The sequence below is a fragment of the Paecilomyces variotii genome (genome assembly GCF_004022145.1).
Source record: "Paecilomyces variotii strain CBS 101075 chromosome Unknown C8Q69scaffold_1, whole genome shotgun sequence".
NCBI lineage: Eukaryota > Fungi > Ascomycota > Eurotiomycetes > Eurotiales > Thermoascaceae > Paecilomyces > Paecilomyces variotii.
In genome coordinates, this window is record NW_021167140.1 from 2,585,767 (window position 1) to 2,605,698 (window position 19,932).

The 19,932-nt window shown below is 48.7% G+C and overlaps 8 protein-coding genes across 8 annotated transcripts; 5 read left to right on the forward strand and 3 right to left on the reverse strand.

The window, feature by feature from the left end:
- Positions 1-372: 372 nt before the first annotated feature.
- On the reverse strand, positions 373-2,459 carry C8Q69DRAFT_495023 (aminotransferase; the record flags this gene model as incomplete). Its single annotated transcript, XM_028632224.1, has 4 exons — positions 373-1,691; positions 1,773-2,184; positions 2,322-2,367; positions 2,442-2,459. 4 exons carry the CDS (start codon positions 2,457-2,459, stop codon positions 623-625), a joined length of 1,545 nt encoding a protein of 514 aa, XP_028489357.1. The 3' UTR covers positions 373-622.
- A 516-nt stretch (positions 2,460-2,975) lies between these two features.
- Positions 2,976-4,047, forward strand: C8Q69DRAFT_33665 (putative vacuolar protein sorting 29). The gene is made up of 4 exons (XM_028627538.1): positions 2,976-3,191; positions 3,254-3,268; positions 3,342-3,755; positions 3,820-4,047. The coding sequence occupies exons 1-4, from the start codon at positions 3,135-3,137 to the stop codon at positions 3,934-3,936; spliced, it is 603 nt and encodes a 200-aa protein (XP_028489358.1). The 5' UTR covers positions 2,976-3,134; the 3' UTR covers positions 3,937-4,047.
- On the reverse strand, positions 3,985-4,847 carry C8Q69DRAFT_512397 (hypothetical protein; the record flags this gene model as incomplete). Its single annotated transcript, XM_028633289.1, has 2 exons — positions 3,985-4,567; positions 4,666-4,847. The coding sequence occupies 2 exons, from the start codon at positions 4,845-4,847 to the stop codon at positions 4,159-4,161; spliced, it is 591 nt and encodes a 196-aa protein (XP_028489359.1). The 3' UTR covers positions 3,985-4,158.
- A 606-nt stretch (positions 4,848-5,453) lies between these two features.
- C8Q69DRAFT_503234 (hypothetical protein) lies at positions 5,454-7,218 on the reverse strand (the record flags this gene model as incomplete). The annotated part of the gene is made up of 3 exons (XM_028632472.1): positions 5,454-6,119; positions 6,177-7,015; positions 7,062-7,218. 3 exons carry the CDS (start codon positions 7,216-7,218, stop codon positions 5,454-5,456), a joined length of 1,662 nt encoding a protein of 553 aa, XP_028489360.1.
- A 1,088-nt stretch (positions 7,219-8,306) lies between these two features.
- Positions 8,307-9,178, forward strand: C8Q69DRAFT_484495 (hypothetical protein; the record flags this gene model as incomplete). The annotated part of the gene is made up of 4 exons (XM_028631769.1): positions 8,307-8,375; positions 8,519-8,775; positions 8,861-8,948; positions 9,026-9,178. The coding sequence occupies 4 exons, from the start codon at positions 8,307-8,309 to the stop codon at positions 9,176-9,178; spliced, it is 567 nt and encodes a 188-aa protein (XP_028489361.1).
- Positions 9,179-10,006: 828 nt separating this feature from the next.
- Positions 10,007-13,941, forward strand: C8Q69DRAFT_452139 (putative E3 ubiquitin-protein ligase hula). Its single transcript, XM_028629548.1, has 10 exons — positions 10,007-10,439; positions 10,541-10,563; positions 10,635-10,673; positions 10,742-10,847; positions 10,916-11,049; positions 11,135-12,296; positions 12,359-12,652; positions 12,714-12,851; positions 12,909-13,304; positions 13,356-13,941. Exons 1-10 carry the CDS (start codon positions 10,420-10,422, stop codon positions 13,453-13,455), a joined length of 2,412 nt encoding a protein of 803 aa, XP_028489362.1. The 5' UTR covers positions 10,007-10,419; the 3' UTR covers positions 13,456-13,941.
- Positions 13,942-14,069: 128 nt separating this feature from the next.
- Positions 14,070-15,025, forward strand: C8Q69DRAFT_452141 (hypothetical protein). Its single transcript, XM_028629549.1, has one exon. It carries the CDS (start codon positions 14,234-14,236, stop codon positions 14,987-14,989), a length of 756 nt encoding a protein of 251 aa, XP_028489363.1. The 5' UTR covers positions 14,070-14,233; the 3' UTR covers positions 14,990-15,025.
- A 2,818-nt stretch (positions 15,026-17,843) lies between these two features.
- On the forward strand, positions 17,844-19,013 carry C8Q69DRAFT_34125 (GPI anchored serine-threonine rich protein). The gene is made up of 3 exons (XM_028627543.1): positions 17,844-18,135; positions 18,203-18,301; positions 18,395-19,013. The coding sequence occupies exons 1-3, from the start codon at positions 18,005-18,007 to the stop codon at positions 18,732-18,734; spliced, it is 570 nt and encodes a 189-aa protein (XP_028489364.1). The 5' UTR covers positions 17,844-18,004; the 3' UTR covers positions 18,735-19,013.
- Positions 19,014-19,932: the final 919 nt, after the last annotated feature.

Consider the following 19,932-nt stretch of genomic DNA (forward strand, 5'->3'; position numbering starts at 1 on the left):
CGAGATACGAGGGACATGTTCCTTCAGGGGTAGAAAAGAAAAACAAAAAAGTGAAGCGGGAAACTTTAAGATTGATCGTGTCAAACAGATATATACCAGTACATATTTAATAGTGTTGAGCGAGTGGTCATTGCTTTATATATCGTTGACAAAACGGGTACAATTGACATACAATTAATATATTCCCTAAAAAAAGACAGATGCAAGAACCAATCAGAACATCGCTATCTACCCAGGTAGGTAATTTTCCAAAACATTCTCGATCACAACATTGCCTCATTGTATATGTTTGCAAAGCATTGGAAACCTTGAAGAAGTTGCATTTCTTATTCTACAAAACGACATGGGAATAGAATAATCTGATATTGATTCCTAACTTACGGCAAATGTGGCCTTGGCCAATGTTATTTATAGTTTACAGTAAGGATGACAGTCTTTTGAAGATGAAGTTTTAGTTTGGTTTCATTTTCATTCACTCGTTCTGAATTTTATGTGCCTGAAATAGCCCCCGTGTACACTTTTTTTTTGGATCCTTGCCCCCTCCTTCCTATTATTGCGTTCCAAGAAGCCTGATGTTTTTTTGGGTGGGAATCTAACGCTAGATGTTGATATGTGCAACTATTTACAGACCCTTTGCCTTCTTGGCTTCAGTGATGGACTCCTTCAGAGCCGCAATGGCCTTGTCGATATCACCGCGGGCGGGGTCAGTGACGCTGACGCCCATGTGGCCGAATCGGATGTACTTGGTGGCAATCTCCTTGTGAAGACCGCCAGCGAAGACGACACCGCGCTTGGCCAAGCCAGGGAGAACGTCCGCAGCAGCGATGCCCTCGGGGAGACGGATGGCAGTCATGGCGTGCGCCTGGTTCTCGGGCTTGACGGCCAGCTGGGTGAGACCGAGTTCGGCAACGCTGGCCTTGACACGGTCAGAGGCCTTGGTGTGCACGGCGAAGCGCTCAGCCATGTTTCCAGTGATCTGGGATAGAGTGGTGTGCAGAGCGTGGACGAGCTGAGTGGGAGGAGTAGCGAAGTAGGAAGGCTTGAGGGCCTCGTAGTTCTGCATGATGGGTAGCCAGTTCTTGAGGGAAGCATAGTAGGATCCAGGAGGGCTCTGGCGGGACTGGAAGCGGTTGATGGCACGCTCAGAGAGCATCAGGATGCTCAGACCGGGAGGACAGCCGATGGCCTTCTGGCTGGCCGTCAGGACGACGTCCAGGTCCCATTGGTCGAAAGCGATCTCTTCGCATCCGACACTGCACACCCCATCAACGACGACCAGCGTCTCCGGGCTGACACGGCGGACAAGCTCAGCAATGGCCTTGATGTCACTCAACACTCCAGTAGAGGTGTCGACGTGCGTGATAGTAATAACCTTGTACGACTTCTGCTTCAGCGCCTGTTCAATCTCGGAGAGCGATGGTCTCTCGCCAATGGGAGCCTTGAGCTGCGTGACCTGCGCGCCGTAGGTCTCAAGACAGGCAGCGAAAGAGTCACCGAAGTAACCGGTGTGGAGGACGAGCGCATCCTGGCCCCTCTCGATCAGGTTCGACGACACGATATCCCATCCCAGAGTACCACTACCGGAGATGATCAACGGCTGCGAGGCGGGGTTGCTGGTCTGGAAGAGTTTCCGCAGAAGAGTCAATGATTCTCCAAAGACCTTGACGAAGGCCGGGCCAACGTGGCTCTCACTGATATAGAAACCAGACAGATCAGTATACCTTTCCCCCTCGACAACCCAATGCTCAGGAGGGGTAATTCTCAAGACTTACGCATAGTGGGACATGGACTGCAGGACCGCATCGTCGAATTCGATGGGTCCTGGGATCAAGAGAGTGGAATGAGGGGCTTGGGATGACATCCTGGCGTTTGATCTGGGCTGTCTGGATGGAGTTGCGGGGGATAAGGAGGAGATTGTTCGATCGATGGGTTTATACTCTAGGTCGTCCGGTTCGACGGAGATCCTTTCGGTCGAGAAGGGCGTGTTGAGCTCGGGCAACGGTAGACGCTGCTCGAGGTGCCTGGAGATCAGGCTCAAGCGGCCAGTCGCCCGTGAGGACGCCAGTGTTCCGATCCGCGGCCCTCGACGGAGAGTCGCGGCGGGGTAGAATCGGAAGAGAACAAGGACGACGGCGCCTAGTTGGACTCGCTGCTGATTTGCAGGTAGAGACTGACTGGATGGTACTGAACAACGATCAAATAATGGAGGGAAAGAAAGATAACTACTATACTCTTCCGGTGACTCAATCGAGGGATATTATAAAAGGAGGCCTCTTTTTTTTTTTCTCACTAATCCAGGGGCGGTGGACTCCGGAACTCACATTCGGGAGTGCCACCGCCTGCGGGGAGAACGAGGCGATGGCGATTCTACCTTGAAACAGCTAGATGTATACTCTAGTCAATCTTCATGTCGATTGACCTTGGTTCAATTATTGTTTTACAGTCTTCTGTCTCTGCATCTGTGGACAGTTCTAGTACATTGGGCTCTTATATATTGCGGATGGACATGCTGAGTGACTCACATAAAACATCCCGGACAGTCGAAGGAACATTAAAGCATATTTCTTTTTTCTTTTTTAAAAGGTTCTTTTCCCCTCATTCTCCAACTCCAGGACGGAAATGGATAATTCTTAATGGCGCCATGGGTGCAAAAAATTTTTCTTTCTTTCCCGTCATGGAAGTATAAAACGACCGGATCTGAGAAAGCAGGATATCCCGGTAACTGTCTACAACTGCCATCTGCCGTTGTCGGAGGCTCACTTGCAATGATACGGGCCAATTATGATTAAAGTAAGCGCCTCTATCGGTGAGATTCAAAAATAGTAATTCACTTTCATAATAATTGTAATGATGATTACCATAGTTAGTCACATCGGAGAAACTTTTCCTGTGGCTGGATGCGGAGATGGCGCTAGTCCATTATAGTACTACGTATTAGGGCTTAGGGTTCAAGTACTACGGATGCCAAGCCTGCCCTCGCAACTCCAGCGGAAGCTGCCTGGAAGCTCCGCCGTGGAGAGCTCGAAGGAGTAAAGTAGTAAGCAGTTGGACGTGTTCGCTGCTTCACCCTCGCTCTGTCTCATCAGCATTGGATGTCAGGAATGGGCCGTTGAGAAACTTGCGCAGGATTCACGATGACCTCGCGTCTGGTCCTGGTCATTGGGGACCTGTTCATCCCGGACAGAGCTCCGGTAGGTTTCCCCTCACATCTCCTATCTTGATATAGATAGATACTGACATTGGGCACAACTAGGACCTTCCAGCAAAGGTGCGCATTAAAACCGCAATTCAATTACTAGCATATCAACCAACCAATCTATCAATCATTAACGCCAGAATAGTTTAAGAAACTCCTTACTCCCGGCAAGATCGGCCAGATCCTCTGTCTAGGCAACCTTACCGATCGGGACACCTTCGAGTTCCTGCGGCAGATCGCACCCGACCTACAACTGGTGAAGGGCGATTTCGATGTCGATTCTCCTAACCTTCCTCTCTCCAAAGTAGTCACACATGGCAGCCTCCGCATTGGCTTCACTCATGGCCATACCATCATCCCGCCCGGTGACGCAGATGCTCTCCTGATTGCGGCCCGTCAGATGGACGTCGATATTTTGCTATGGGGAGGAACGCATCGGTTCGAGGCCTTTGAGATGGAGGGTCACTTCTTCGTCAATCCCGGCAGTGCGACTGGAGCGTTCAGTACGGGATATGCGCCCGAAGGCCAAGACCCGACTCCGAGCTTCTGCCTGATGGATGTGAGTGAGGATGCAAAGCCAAGAACTGATTCGTTGCGCACGCCCGGATACTGACGTGTAGTAGGTCCAAGGAGATGTGCTCGTTCTCTATGTGTACCAGCTAAAGACGGACGCGAGTGGAGCGGAGACCGTCGCAGTCGAGAAGGTGTCATTCCGCAAGAACAGCGGCACCACGTCATGATTTCTATTTCTTCTACCAGCATTTTGTACATACCCCTAAGAATGTGTGCTATTATGACCCTGCAATTCTATCAGAATCATTGTTCATCCGCTACTTCCTCCCCATCTTCTTACTGGGATTGAATCTCCCACCTCTACACTCAAGTGCATGCGAGTGGCAGGCAAATGATAGCTAATTTTCTACCATGATCTGAACGCGGAGCCGACCAACAAGGAACTACGCTCACGAGAACCTCTTGGCTTCTCGTAGATAGCCCCCTCGAAATAGGAGCCTCTCCTTCTCCTTGATGCGAGCCTTGGCAGTCCGGAAGGCGACCAGGGCTGCTCTCGTTCCCCGTTCACGCGCCGGGGTAGGATCTCGTCGCATATCTCGTACATACTCTGCAAGCGTGATTCGCATCTGTCGCAGCTGCTCGTGCCATTTGTCCCGTTCCTCCTCCCACATGCGGACCTCCTGCTCTTTCCTATAGAAGACAGTCCAGTATGTGCACATGGCAAATAATTGCAATTTCACTGCCGTCCCCTGATCCACCCATAGATCGTGCCCTAATATGACGGGCACGTAGGCTGCTCCGAAAAACGCAGCAGAGTAATGGGACCTGAGAAGTCCATGTTCGCGAGCAGTCGTTGACCTAGTATATATTGGTTAGTATCAACAGAAAATCTCATAGACATCTCGTAGAGGGGAAAGAAAACACAGTGTGGGGGGGGGGGGAGGACGCTGTCCTACATAATTAGGGAGAGCCATTTATAGTTGACAATATGCAACATAAAGACGAAAAGGAAGCAAAAATTGATCAGCTCTAGGATATTGGTAAACTTGGCATCCCAAAGAGATACGGTGCCTCCCCAAGTCTCTGTAGCGTGTCCGGTGGCGTGGAGTATGGCTGCTAAAACCGTCGCGCAGTCCATGATGAGGGTGATCATATTGCGCCTTATATCCACAGGACCATGATATCGATGTGTGATATGAAGTGTTCCTTGAGTACCTGTAATAAGGTCCGCTTTAGGTATGGGAGGGAGCAAGCCTAGTGACATGTTTTTGAAACGAAGGCCATGATGAAGTAGACATTCGGAAGGGAAGGTACGCAGAAAGCTCTTGCTGACTAGTTTTGTGATATAACTGCGATATTGTTCTATATTTCATGGTTCAGCTGCCCTCCATTTCTATATAAGTAAAAAGATCTAGCGTTGTACCATGAGAGAGTGCTAGAGTCTAGATTTTGTTCTTCTCACTTGGATGTTATTTTAAGAGATATAACTTGTATTAGCTATTTATTAATCGTATTTCAGACATTACAGGCAGTGTATTTGCCAGAATTCTGCTGATGTATCGACAATCCCGAATACTATTATTGTGAACATTGTTCGCACAGCGAATCTGGAAAGACTGCACAAATGCACAGAGCAGAGAGCGGGCGCGACTTCGGAATCCATCAAGCAAAGATCTTTTTGTTCGTTAGCATAACTTGTTGACTCTCCACAAGCATCGCAACTACCACTCTCCTTGGAACATTATCACACCGGATCAGTCATGAGGTTCTTCTTTGCATTCGAAGTCCGATCTGATAGCGGATCAGTTGTTAAGCGCCTCTCTTCACTAACAGGTCCTGTAGTGCCGCCAGGCTGGTTGGAGAGGAGTATCTTCGATTTCCTGATGATATCTGGAAGGAAAAATCCCCCTTTAACAGTGTCGCATGGCCCAATCGGTGTGGATTTCTCTGATGCAGGCCAGTTCCTAATGACCCGAGCATAGTTCTGAAAAAGAATAGGTTTAACGTCCTTCTGTGTAGGTGTACCAAGGCAAAGAACGCTGCCTGAAAATCCTGTTGCATCATCGCCGTCGGCTTCTGATCTCCATAGTAGACTGATCGTAGGATTTCCGATTTCATTTTCCCACAAATATTTCGTTCCTTCAATTACCGCAAGACGAACAGCTTCAGTCGCAACAGTCCCCTTCATTATTTTCCATTTATCATATTGAAGGAAGAGGGACGCTTCAAAGACGGGCTCTCCCTCAAGAGCATCGTCGTATTCAGCCCATACTGGGGCCATATGAATCCCTGGTGGAGCAAATACATCAGGAAGATGAGGTGCCGTTACCAATGACAAGTCATGCTTATATCCGGCAGGGTAAGGGACGTGCTCGCTTGGGTTGTCGAAGGTTGTTGTTATATGACCTATCTTTTTTGCGAAAGCTAGTTAGCCTTGCTATAAAAGAGCATCCAAATGCAAAAATACCATAGTTTTCGTTCCCGCAGAATATACCACCTTCCCGAGGGGCGAATTCTTCATTTTCTTTGTGGTGTGTACATCAGCACGTGCTATCGAAGGTGAAGGGTTGGATCTGAATCCCATAAGTGAGCGTTTGATGCGCTTATATCTGTCCGCCACAAAAACCGAGATCGGGCCAGGTTTAGGTCGTTTTACAAACCCGTGTGTAACAGTCGTGATACATTCAATGCCACCAGGTAGCCTGATCTTTAAACCCAGTTGCGAGTGTGCGATGTAGCTGTCAGGCTCCGGACTCACTGGCTCTCCTGCCTGTAAAGTAGCATGGCAGGGATTATCTTCAATGGTCATATGGCCGACAGATAACCCGCCAATAGCCCGCGCACCACCCTCAGCCCACGCCTTCTTCATGTCCTTCTTTGTTTTGAAAATGTATATGGCCCATCCGCAAACTAGAATCTCAACACCAATGGCTCGGACATGGACTTTGCGAATCAATTCCAGGTCTTCCGGGGTAAGAATCCGGCGTGGATTAAGCTCTTTCCTGAAAGGGTCGCATCGTTCTGGGATCCCAATAGGGATTTCACTTAGATCCAAACTAACAGCAGGAAGTATGTGGATTTCTCTATCTCCGGCGCGTAGCCCCAGTTTACGACTATTCGATGTTGGTAAAATTACCCACATCGACTTGCGACTGTGATTCTCCACCATAACGTAGACGAGTGGCTCGTTCGCGAGCGAGGGGTGGTGCGTTCTGAAAAGCTGTTCATTAAGCCTTGTGACTCTGGGTTCGACGATTGCCCGAGCGGCTGCAAGATCAGGATTTCCCCAGATTCCTGATGATGTATCTATAGAATATCAGAGAGGTGCCTTAATGGGGACAGAATGCCATACACTCCACTCGGTAGTGAGTTCCACCGTATCTGAACGACGGTACCTGCAGCCCCTGGTGTTCCTTTCCTCCTTCTCTAGGACCCAGTCTGAAGTATCCTGTGCTGTTGACCCTCTTCAGGCCATGTCGAGACCTGACTGAGGAAGCTGGCTCAGACATTTCAACGACTAGAGCCGGCTGTTAAAACCAAGCAAAGGAGTAAGATCTCGGCAGAGATGGAGTGAACGTGTACTGGAGAAAGTGAGAGTAAACTAAACAGAAGACAAAATCAAAAAGATCAAGATCTCGGACAGTAATGACATAAAGTTACTGCCAGAGAACGTGAGGACAACCGAGATAAGGAGAAGATAAAGATCCGACGTAGTCCAGGATCAGGAAAGTAAAGGTAGATCCGACGTAGTCCAGGATCAGGAAAGTAAGGGTAGATCCGACATAGTCCAGGATCTGTGGGATGTGATGATCAAAGGGGATTAGAAGGGAAGAGATGGAAGGTGTGATGAGTGTGGAAATCACTTTAACACAACAAGAGAGGAGCTAGTTAGTAGGGTTGCTGGTCAATTAATGATCAACAAAAGAACAGAAAGATTGACATTTACCTAGGCAGCGACAGAATACATCGCCATTAGGGAAAGTAGTAGTTAAGCTGTACTACTGTAGCTGCCTAGGGTACCTGGCTTGCGATGACTGCGATGCCAAACTGAAGCAGTGCTGAGCATTTTTGATGAAATCGCGAAGTCTAAACTCTGTTTTTTTCTCAATTGGGTCTGATTTAATCTCTGTAATTCCTGTGTTGATCTGTTAATTGCATTTCAGGCATAAGCATAGTAATAATTCTGTTGCTGTATTATTATTATTGACATACCTAAGTAGTACTCCATTATCGTGACGTTCGCACAGCCAATCCGGAAAGGTTCCCAGAGGGAGGAGAGATGTCGCTAAGCCAGAAAGAGCGGGCGCGACTTCGGCATCGATCAAGCGTAGTTTTTGCATTCATTATTACTTTGCCTCTCAATAACTCCCATATTGTCCCCTTCGGCAAGGACCTTTTGTTTGCATTCACTCCTTTTTGCCGTCAGCCGGTTCTTGTTCGTGTCGGTGATCATCTGTGCTTGGAAGGGTTTTCTGGGGAACTTGCATCTTCGTTTCCCGAAGGAGCACCGCGAGATTCCCGAACAGACACATCGCCCCTCATTTTAGCTACGGAACCTATCTCTTCAGCGTTCGACTTCCCTTGTCAGACCGTCGCCATGGCTACTGAAGGAAACGAGGTTAAGGATGAGCGTCCGGAGATGCATGAGGAAGGAGGCGATGACGAGGTACGTTTTTCAAGCTTCCTGGGAGGAGCTCCAACCAGCCACCTTGCGCGCAGCTCAGCAACCATGCCATGACATGACTTGTTCTCAAGCGCGATCTGTTCTTTTTGGACTGTAATGATGAGACTAACCTATGCCTGTTACAGGAAGAAATTGCGGCGATGAAGAAGCGCGTAGCAGAGATGGAGTCGGAAGCAGCCAAGTTGCGGGAGATGCAGGCTACTCTCGACCAGCAGTCGGAGAGCTTGCGCGAGGACAAGGAGGACATCGATGCCCGAAGTATCTTCGTTGGAAACGTGGATTATGGCGCTTCGCCGGAGGAGATCCAGGCCCATTTCCAGAGCTGCGGCTCGATAAACCGTGTCACGATCCTGCTGGACAAATTCACGGGACACCCCAAAGGGTACGTTGTTGGTTGTGGTTCCTATGGATGGTTCTACATCTTTCTGGCTGGATGGTTCACGTCTGATGCTAATGGATGGCTGCAGATATGCATATGTTGAATTCAGCGAGCCGAGTCTTGTGGCACAAGCATTGGTTCTCAACGAGAGTCTCTTCCGTGGACGGAACTTGAAGGTAAGAAGTCAACCCCCTCTTTGGGGTCATCTTCTCGATCTTCAGGAAGTTATGATACTAACGTTACTTCTAAACAGGTTGTCCCCAAGCGCACCAATCTGCCTGGCATGAGCCGCGGACGTGGGCGAGGAGGCCCGCGAGGACGAGGCGGCCGCGGCGGGTTCCCGCCTCGCGGTGGATACCGTGGCGGAGGTTATCGTGGTCGCGGACGAGGATATGCACCATACTGATGACATGTCGTGAATGGCGATATAATTTTTGCGCAATTTGAAAAGGATTTATCCGATGAGGGCAGAGACAGGACCGTGGGACGCATCAGCCAGGGCAGTTCCACACTCGACGGGATCTGTCACTTTGCAAAAAAGGGCTGAGGATTGCTTCGGAGTTGGGAGAACAGGCATGTATGATACTCGAGCAACAGAACTGGGACCATAAAAAAAACGGGCGGACCATAGGGAGCTTCACTGCGACTTTCTGCGACATCAGTACGATTGAGCCTTTTTGGTTTAGTTTTTGTGATTATTTACACATTGGAAATGGCATTGTTCATATTTTTGGGTCCCCTAATTGCAGCCTGTCTGGGTCTTATTCTTGTTTTTCTAGAATCCCCGTGGCTGAGTCCGAGGTATATAAGCAAGTGTCATCGAATGCAGTGGCTGATGGGCCATGTGGATGAACCGCTAACGCCAGAACGGGCGGAGAAAGCATGAAGCACGGCCTGGACTTGCTGATTGCGTCGTCTCACGAAGGGGAGCCTCCGGATATGCCGATTGCCCATCGCGAACTAGAGTAGAGTACCAAGTATTTCGTTGTGCGGTCACCAACTGGCTCCTATCCTCTGCTTGGTCAACCGTGCTCTTTCTTTCTTCCCTTCCACCCTGGCTCTCATTGAATGAAATCGCATCGAACGTTGTGCTGCCAACCTACAGTGATCCTGGAGCACGCGGGGTTTCCATCCTGGGACTCTGATCCATAGCGGCCGAAGCGAGCGGGCCAGAGGGGGGAACGAGGCAGAAGACGTCTGAAGAGCGAACCCGGACGGCCACTCACCCATCGTTCGACCGCCATCAGGGAAAAAAAAGTATTCTTCGTGTTCTCTCTTCTCTTTCTTTTGCTTTTTTTTGCCACGGAGCAGAGACGAACAAAAAGAACGATCGTTCTGGTTGAAAGGGCCTACTTAGAGTAAGCTGCCTGTGCCCCCGGCCAGCCCCTCGCCCAGAAAGGTCGATTGGCCCAGCGGCGTCACGTCAAGACTGCTCAGCCCCAATTCCAGGTTTACTCCAACCATTATCGCCCGCCTGAACAACATCCTTCGAACAGACGACCCTATTTACTCTCCCGCGGAGTGTCCTGTTTCCTGTTTCTGCGGTCGGAAAGTGAATGCGCAAGGCCGCATCTTTCTAGTCGGCTTGCTTTGACTGGCCTTGAACGCCCGACTCGGTCGCGGTGTCTCGCGAGCATTCGCTGCAGAATGGGTTCGAATCTACCAGCGTAAGTGATACCATCGATCATCATGGTCTCTCTCATCCAGTTCTTCCATACTGGCATGTCAATCTGCTTGATCACGCAATCAATACTGACGGTTATCATAGCCAGCCAAATCTGAGGGTTACAAGTGAGCAACCTACTACTCCGACAAACTAGATCTGCGAACCGCTGGACAAGATGCTGACTCCGGAATACTAGTTATCGCGGCGGATGGATTATACAAGCGAGATGTCTTTCGTAAGTATTAACTTCGATCATCGCAAAGGTGTTACGTTCCATGACTGACGATGGTTGATATGTTGCAGGTTTTCCGGATCCATTCGCTGTGGCCACCGTCGGCGGTGAGCAGACCCATACCACCTCGGTGATTAAGAAAACGTTGAATCCATACTGGAATGAGATGTTTGATCTGTACGGAATCTCCCACCCGCGATATAATTTTTACGTTCGTTTCGGTGTCTGACTACCGGGTTCCCCAGGAGAGTCAATGAGGATAGTATACTAGCGATCCAGATCTTCGATCAGAAGAAGTTCAAGAAGAAGGACCAGGGTTTCCTAGGCGTCATCAACGTTCGCATTGGAGATGTGATCGATTTGCAGATGGGTGGCGATGGTGAGTTCCAACTGGTTTTGTTTTCCTTGATGGTCGGGGTAATAAAGAGTCATGGCTGACAACTGTGGCTTTCACTCTTCTATAGAGATGCTTACCCGCGATCTGAAGAAGTCAAATGACAATCTGGTCGTGCATGGAAAGCTCATCATCAACCTGTCTACGAACCTCAGCACACCAAATACCACGAGTCAGAACAGGACGCAGAATCGCGCATCGTCAACCGGACTTGTCCCGCAGCCAGCTCTCCCCCACTCCGAGTCGTCTACCGCAGCTGCTTCCACCGCGAGTACTCCACGACCTCCAGCTTCTTCTACTCGACCGACCAGCATTGTGGCCCCTGTCAACGGCACCGCGGCGCAGCCTAATGGACACGCTTCCTCTCGCACGAACCTGAGCTCCTTCGAAGATAGCCAGGGCAGACTTCCTGCTGGATGGGAAAGACGCGAGGATAATTTGGGGAGGACGTACTATGTCGACCATAACACGAGGACAACCACCTGGACGAGACCGTCGGCAAACTATAATGAACACACTCAACGAACCCAGCGGGAGGCCAGTATGCAGATGGAACGGAGAGCCCACCAAAGCCGGATGCTACCGGAGGATCGTACAGGTGCCAACTCTCCCAGCTCAGCAGAAGCTCACCAAACGCACACGCCACCAAGCGGTAGCAATGCCAATGCTGTTTCTATGATGGCAACTGGTGCGACTACGGCCGGTACCGGTGAGCTTCCTGCTGGATGGGAGCAGCGTACAACGCCGGAAGGACGACCATATTTCGTCGACCACAACACTCGCACGACGACGTGGGTTGATCCCCGTCGACAACAGTACATCCGCATGTACGGCCAGAACGCAAACGGCACCAACACCACAATTCAGCAGCAGCCAGTATCCCAGCTGGGTCCTCTACCAAGTGGATGGGAGATGCGGTTGACGAACACAGCACGCGTCTATTTTGTTGACCACAATACCAAGACGACGACTTGGGATGACCCCCGGTTGCCGTCATCCTTGGACCAGGGCGTGCCGCAGTACAAGCGTGACTTCCGGCGTAAATTGATCTACTTCAGATCGCAGCCCGCTCTGAGGATCATGTCTGGACAGTGCCATGTCAAGGTCCGCCGATCAAACATTTTCGAGGATTCGTATGCCGAGATCATGCGTCAGAGTGCATCCGATCTCAAAAAGCGGCTCATGATCAAGTTCGACGGAGAGGACGGTCTGGATTATGGTGGTCTCTCTCGGTATGTAGACCTCAAAACACACTTGTTCCGATGTCAATCTGGAATGCTAACCTTTATCCTAGTGAATTCTTCTTCCTTCTTTCTCACGAAATGTTCAACCCTTTCTATTGTCTATTCGAATATTCCGCGCACGATAATTACACCCTGCAAATTAATCCTCACTCCGGCGTTAATCCCGAACATTTGAATTATTTCAAATTTATTGGCCGCGTTGTCGGTCTCGCCATCTTTCATCGTCGTTTCCTCGACTCTTTCTTCATTGGAGCATTCTACAAGATGATGCTGAGGAAGAAGGTCACCCTCCAGGATATGGAAGGTGTCGATGAAGACTTGCACCGTAATTTGACGTGGACTCTGTAAGTGAACATACTACGAGACGCACAATCGTTATCGAAAACTTTACTGACAAGACCATAGGGAGAACGATATCGAAGGCATTGTGGAGCTGACATTCTCCGTTGACGATGAGCGATTCGGAGAGCGTCATACGGTTGATTTGATACCCGGTGGCCGGGACATCCCCGTCACCAATGAAAATAAAGCGCAATATGTTGAGTACGTGTCAAATAGCCTGTCTCGCTGTTTTCCTCGGTTCGTTCTAACTCTCGATAGGCTAGTGACGGAGTGGAAGATTCAGAAGCGTGTTGAGGAGCAGTTTAATGCGTTCATCTCCGGCTTCAACGAACTGATTCCTCAGGACCTGGTCAACGTTTTCGATGAGCGAGAATTGGAGTTGCTCATTGGCGGTATCGCTGATATCGATGTCGAGGACTGGAAGAAGCACACTGACTACCGAGGCTATCAAGAGTCAGACGAGGTTATCCAGAACTTCTGGAAGGTCATTCGCGGCTGGGATGCGGAACAGAAGTCCCGCTTGCTCCAGTTTGCCACTGGTACATCTCGTATTCCAGTCAACGGTTTCAAGGATCTCCAGGGTTCCGATGGTCCCAGAAGGTTCACGATCGAGAAGTCTGGCGATCCGAATGCGTTGCCCAAATCTCATACTTGGTATGTTTCGTATCTATCCCCGTGCGAAGTGAAGACTAACCGTGTTTGTAGCTTCAACCGTCTTGATCTTCCGCCGTACAAGACATTCGAGGCTCTTGATCAGAAGCTCTCGATTGCGGTCGAGGAAACAGTAGGATTCGGTCAGGAGTAGAGCAAGACGATCCGACGCAGGGATGCGCTCATGTTTGTGTTTACTTGGGGTGTTATATCGGTCACCGTATAGTGGACTGGCAATCTAGCACGGGCATCTGTTGACCCTTTTCCTTTCTGGTGGTGTTTGCTATGTTGCAGTCGGTCTTGTCGACCCGACTTCTAGGATCAAGTGCGACTCTTCAAGAGAAGTCAGTTCCATTACTTTACTATTCGAAGGCCGTGTCTTTGACGTTGCGTGCGGATAGCAAAAGATACTGTCTTTTTTCTTTCTCTTTTTTGCACATGCGGTTTTTCCCTTCTTCCGTTTGTATATCTGTACAATTCTACCGGTCAGAGGCCTTTATGATCTTGTTTTACTCGCAAACGATGCTGCTGGTCGTTATCCAGCGACTGCGCTTTTCAAGTCGTTATGGGGCGCACTGTTGATACTGTTGATATTTAGTCGAGCATATCTATCTGATAATCAATCTACGTCATGGAGGCTTTTCGTTATCGTCAAAATCACTCATTTCTCAACACAGAGAAAGTCGTACTGTCCAGCACTCAATGGACAATAAATACTAATACTATGGTAGTAACATATGCCCGATGTTTTTAGATTCCTAGATATAACTATACCAGGCAACAATTTTTCCAATGTTGCCTATCAAGAGAGGACACATACGTCTTCATCACATAGTTACGGCTATGTATGTAAATACCCCCTCCCCCTCCTATTCGAAATAACATCTTCCCTTCCCGAACCAAACAACATCCAACAGACCACCACCTCCAAAATGCCACTCCAAGATATCCCCGAGATGATCCTTCTCTGCCGTGAGAAGAAATTCATCACCGCATTCAACGACGCCCTCCCCAAGTACTGGCCTTCATACTCCACAACCAACTCAACTACAACATCCACGCCCCCAATCCGAATAACAATCCTCAACGAATCCCTCAACACCATCCCTCAAGGGACGAAATTCGACCTCATCGTCTCCCCGGCCAACTCCTACGGCCGGCTGGATGGCGCCTTTGACGACGCCATATCGCGCAAATTCTGCCTCTCGCAGAAACAACCATACGATATGCTCACACATGCTGCGCAAAAAGTTCTATATGAGAAATGGAGAGGGTTCGCGCCACCAGGGACGTGCACTTTAGTTCCCTTTCCGGACGAGTTGAAGGGGAATGAATTCGGATGTGCATGGATAGGACTGTGTCCGACAATGAGGTTACCGACTAATGTCAAGTGGGATAAGGAGGTTGTTTATGAATGTGTTTGGAGCCTGATGGGGGTGGTGGAGGGGTGGAATCGAGATCATGATCACAATCGACGATCGTCTGGTGGGGAGAAGATCGAGAGGATTCTAATCACGCCTCTAGCGACGGGCGTGGGGAAAGTGAGTCCGGAGAAATGGGCGGCGCAGTTCGTGTTGGCGATGAAGCATTTTGTGGATGCGCTCGAGAGGCCTGAGAGGTGGAGTAAGTTGGATTGGGGACAGATAGGAGATACGGCAATGGAGGTGGAGAGGACGTGGAATTTGTGAGGCTATTGAGTAACTACTCTTCAGTAAATTGATGGGAAGGTATTGTTTAATGGTTTAATGCTTTTCCTTAGGCATATAATGTATGAAAATTTCTGATACTAATGCGTCTATACATGTTTGTTCCACGATCTTGCTTTTGGTATGATTTCCCGTCATCATTTGGAGAACCCCCAGTAATGTAATAGTTTCTTGTTTTGTCTCTTGGTTTTTGATATGTTGTTGGAAAAGATAGACGGACAAACCATGACATAGCGGCCGGAAAGCAACTACTGCTACTGCGTCTGAAAGAGAAAACCGTAGATGATCCCCATTGTGTCGCCGTCTATATGGTTCTATGAGATAGTCAGATGGCATATCATTCTTTTGTACGTACCTCAGTTGCGTCAAGTCAGATCAGATACTATTTGGTTATGTTGCTGGTAGACCGAAAGAAGGAGTTTCGAGACATGACAGAGTTCTAACTCAGCAGCTTCGTTTTGTCAATGTCATCCTGGTTCGATAAAATCTAGGAAAAGAAAAGGAAGATTCAATCGTGAAGAGAAAGATATATACCAAACCTGGGTCTTGAGAAGCCAGGATTTCATGTAGCCTTTTCCATCGTCGTACTCCACTCTTCAGTTCCGACGGGCCCGTTTAAATACTAAGGTCTGTCTGTATACTGACCACGTGCTGTGACCGTAGATATCTTTATGATTGCTCGTACATCCGCGAACGAGACAGTGTTTAGCATTAAGGGTATGATTCTACGAACATTGTGCGCTTTAGCCATCTACCTAGTGCAGAATCTGTCTGTTCGTGCAATGAAGCGGATATATCCCGGGTTGGTTATTCCGCAAAGAGGATTAACGCCAGGATATAGGTGGAGGCCTTTAGGGTCCCAGAGGTAGATTGCTATATGGTGGATAACGAAAAAGGATATTGAGAGAAAGAATGAGGATAAGAAATGCGATAAGTACGATCATCCCGTTGTTAGATTGAACAAGTTGACCGTTATTAAGAGATAATTATGCAAAAAAAGAATCTGAAAGCTTTTGGGGAAGACGCCATCTTTGGTTACATGAGCCAACAATATTTGGAACACTTAAAATTCCGTGTATAAAGGAATGATAAGATAAAACTATATCCAGACAGAGTTTCCCGACGGAGACACTGGCGTGGAAATCTCAACATGAACACATAACAGCTTCCAATTTACATATATTGTATCGAGTGGTCGGATGAAATTAGCATTCTATCCCGCGGTGGTCCATCTTGCATATCTTGTTCATAGAAAGGGAAGTGATGGTACAAGATCAGAACTCCGTCTAGCCTCTATAACACGGGGGGGGCATCTCTTGGCTAGCCAACGTAACGCTTGAATTTCCATTGTTATTTGAGCGTCTGTTAGTATGTAGAAACTCGTCTGTTTGAGTTAATTTATAATCATAGAGAGCCATCTATATATTCAGTCGCGACCCAGGTTCCATCAAACACTGAATCCTCAATAGTGATGTTTACTGTCCACATTTGGCAACGCTGCTATTTTGAATGAGATAAATGCGAATCCCGCGGCTCGAAATGGAATATACTACTGGCTGTCCCTAATAATAATAATCATGACCAGTTCAGTTCAGACCCCGTAGTCCCGTATCCTACTCTAGAATCAAAAGGATGCTCCCCCCGCCAGGAGCTCGGTAAGATCCACTGTCGAACGTTCCAGCAGATCGGCGTAAAGTTAATGCTGGATAGATTGTCCTGCTTTCTTCCTTTGCCATTCAGCGCGGTTATCGCCGCGCAGGGACGCATAGTTACATGCAACTCATTCTGAACTCTGCGATATTGAGGGATAATCTGCTGGCTAAGCTTTTGGGCGGGAAGACCGCTATATTATTCCCGTCTTCGGAATGTCGGGAAGCGATCACCAGTACTCTACATGCCACCGGTTTCCTTGCCTACTACCTAGTTAACCAGTTCGTTAATTACTCCTCCCGGACTCCTATATTCAAGCGCGGTACAGCATCGATGAAAGTCGATTTTCTGACTGGAAGCTTCGAGACATCAATTCTGGCCAGGACTTGTGATCGACTGCGGTTTTCAATGGCAGATAGTATTCGGTGTGGACCTTGGCTACTTACCCCATACGCTATTTTGGCGTCTGCCACGGCGCGCTAGATGGCCTCTTCTTACGGTCTGACCTCTAGCAGTCAAAGAAGCGAAGCGGAGTGTGTCAGTGCTGGCCAAGCTCACTCCCACTGGTACAGTTCTCGACCGTCAGCTCCGGATCAGCAGGATCGCTGGTCCTACGGCAAGGGGCTTTGACCAGCTGTATTTGGAGATCCTCACCCGGAACACTGAGAGACGCGATCTTCACAACACGGCGCGGTATACTCATGTATCTTGCCGTATGTTTTATATGAGTAACGTGATAGTTCAACTCTCAGAAAAGATGATTGACAAAACTCATATGCTCTTTCATCGATCCTCTGGTCGTGGTCCGTGATGTATTTTTGCGGCTTGGGGTGTTCCCCGGCGTGGCGTGCGCTATGTCCTCGAAATAGCATCGCCCTGACACCGAGCAATTCTGCAACCTGGACAATGAAGGAACAGAACGCTGCGGAGCCTGAAGGCCCGAGGAGCTATGGTCAGCTATGGTCTCAAAATGGATCAGCCGGGCTTTGTTGATAGTTCTATGGGCCGACCTTGCGGATGCCATTGGCTGAGTGTTGTGTATGTTTACTCCAGATTCCGATGTCCTTGAACATTCTTGGTCTCTATGCTACAGCCGGGATCTTTCCACGGCGGGACCAGGATGTGACCTGTACGGGGAACTCTCAGCATTCTTAATTGACCATCTTCTCCCTGCTTCTTTCTCTCCTGATCATCTTCTTGTGCATTCAGTTTGCTTTCTCGTGCCTGTTTTTGCCTGTTGCAGAGTTACAGTTCTTCGTCTCTCGTTGAGCAGAAGACCATCTCTTTTATACACTCTCGTTAACTACTCACGCATATCAATTTAATCACGCTTCTGCTCTAGCGAAAATGCGTTTCTTCACGGCTGCTGCTGCTTTCCTCTCTGTCTCTGCCGGCCTCGTTGCTGCGCAGGACACCACTACTGCCGCTGCAGCTCAGTCAACTTCGAGCTCTTCGTCGTACCAGTGTGACGCTCAGAAGTAGGTTTACATTGCCTTCCTCCTTGAGTGAACGGTAGAGCTGACCGCAATTGTGTGATTCTAACAGCATCGTGGACGCTTGTCTCAAGTCTACTACGCCGCAGCTGAAGGCCTGCGAGTCCACGGACTGGCAATGTCTGTGTGATCAGAGCACCAACGTCTTGACGTAAGATACCCCTTCATTCATACTGTGGACGGGGATACCTTTATCTTCGGTCTCATTCAGTTGATGTGGACTGACGTATTATCCTTCCAACAGCTGCTACAACAACTGCCCTGGTGACCCAGACCAGTTCGGTGCTCAGCAGACCAAGGAGTCGTACTGTAACGCCGCCAAGGCGTACGGCACCAGCAGCAGTACCAGCGCCAGCAAGACTCCTGGCGCATCTGCCACACATGCTTCATCGACTGGTGCCACTGTTGCTCAGGTGACCAGCAGCGTTGACGGTTCCAACGCAGAGGCTACCGGCACCTCGACTAGCACCGGCTCTTTCTCTTCCTCTACCTCTGAGTCTTCCAAGAACGCCGCTTCCGGACTGACAGTTGAGGCTGGCAGCCTGGCTGCTGCTGTGCTTATTGGCCTTGGCGCTATGCTGTAAGAAGCATAGATACCAGCGTCAACTGGGAGGGGGCTTGAGCAGTAATTAGCTTTTTCTTTCGGGATCAGAAATATGGCACGAAAACAATAAGTTGTCCCTGTGACCATGTAATGTGATTTTACACTGGTCCAGGACATGGTTATGACAATATTTACTTCACTCGCATAATGTGTACTCAATATACAAGATACTATATATGATAATTGGATTTTCACTTCATTGACGGTGTTCTGTTCAACTATGGTAGTACTGCAGTTTTCTCCTTCAAATCCGCCAGACCAACTACTGATCTGTGACAAGCATCGGGCGATCACAACCGCTCGCAGTGGAGCAGTGGCAAGTGCTCTCTGCTGATCTTCTGCGGGTCTGACCATAGCGGTGCGAGCCTATATTAATGTTATATATACTTTTCATCAGTTGTGATAGTTTTGTTTATCACATTCTTAGCTTGACTTAGTTTTCTACTTAACCTTTTTTCCTCCTTAATATTCAGCAATGTATAGCCTATCTAGCAAACCTAGATTTTTTTTATAGATAATGAAGAAAACTAAGCCACCGCTACGACTGTTTATTACTGACTGCATATACAACAACTGCACGTTGGCACCTTATAGGAACGTTCGTGCAGCATAACAAGGCCAGCATGACCTGAAGAATAAGCATCAAGGAGAAGTAAGCATGACCACCTGCAGGGAATTCCGCATGCGGGAAAACGGAGACTATGGAGGATCTGCCATGGGGTATTAATAGAAAAAAGTAGACAAAATCGCGACGGGAGTGATATATCTGAGACATACATCAACTCTTTCTCTCTTTTGCTGTCTCTTGCAGCGAAGATCAGAACGATGTAACTTGAAATGGTAACTCTGAACTGGGTAAGCTTTCCCTTCACTCCAGGAGATTAATCCCTCCTAAATACCTAGGTAGGTATCTAGTTAACTACCGCACCCCAATCCTCAATAAATGTAAATAATCTTCACCTGTTTATCTAAACTAATTTACCCCATGTAGAGGCTGGAGTGAGATCATTCGAAGGTCTGTCAAGCATTCAGTTGATTCTGCAGTGTCGCGAGTGGACCTGTGCGATACAAGCCTACCTAACTACTTAGCGCATGACAAGCTGGCCAACTCATGCTTCCATGCATGCAGCGTGGTTAGCTTTCCACATACGTACATTAGAATGCAGGTTGGTTTAGTA

Excerpts from the sequence above, each read along its gene's own strand:
- C8Q69DRAFT_452141 (XM_028629549.1), top strand. The coding sequence starts at position 14,234 with ATGCCACTCCAAGATATCCCCGAGATGATCCTTCTCTGCCGTGAGAAG.
- C8Q69DRAFT_452139 (XM_028629548.1), top strand. The coding sequence starts at position 10,420 with ATGGGTTCGAATCTACCAGC. Across the intron at positions 12,653-12,713 it reads CGTAATTTGACGTGGACTCT|GGAGAACGATATCGAAGGCA; the intron begins GTAAGTGAACAT and ends ACAAGACCATAG. Across the intron at positions 13,305-13,355 it reads TTGCCCAAATCTCATACTTG|CTTCAACCGTCTTGATCTTC; the intron begins GTATGTTTCGTA and ends CCGTGTTTGTAG.
- C8Q69DRAFT_33665 (XM_028627538.1), top strand. The coding sequence starts at position 3,135 with ATGACCTCGCGTCTGGTCCTGGTCATTGGGGACCTGTTCATCCCGGAC. Across the intron at positions 3,756-3,819 it reads CGAGCTTCTGCCTGATGGAT|GTCCAAGGAGATGTGCTCGT; the intron begins GTGAGTGAGGAT and ends GACGTGTAGTAG.
- C8Q69DRAFT_34125 (XM_028627543.1), top strand. The coding sequence starts at position 18,005 with ATGCGTTTCTTCACGGCTGCTGCTGCTTTCCTCTCTGTCTCTGCCGGC. Across the intron at positions 18,136-18,202 it reads TACCAGTGTGACGCTCAGAA|CATCGTGGACGCTTGTCTCA; the intron begins GTAGGTTTACAT and ends TGATTCTAACAG. Across the intron at positions 18,302-18,394 it reads CAGAGCACCAACGTCTTGAC|CTGCTACAACAACTGCCCTG; the intron begins GTAAGATACCCC and ends TCCTTCCAACAG.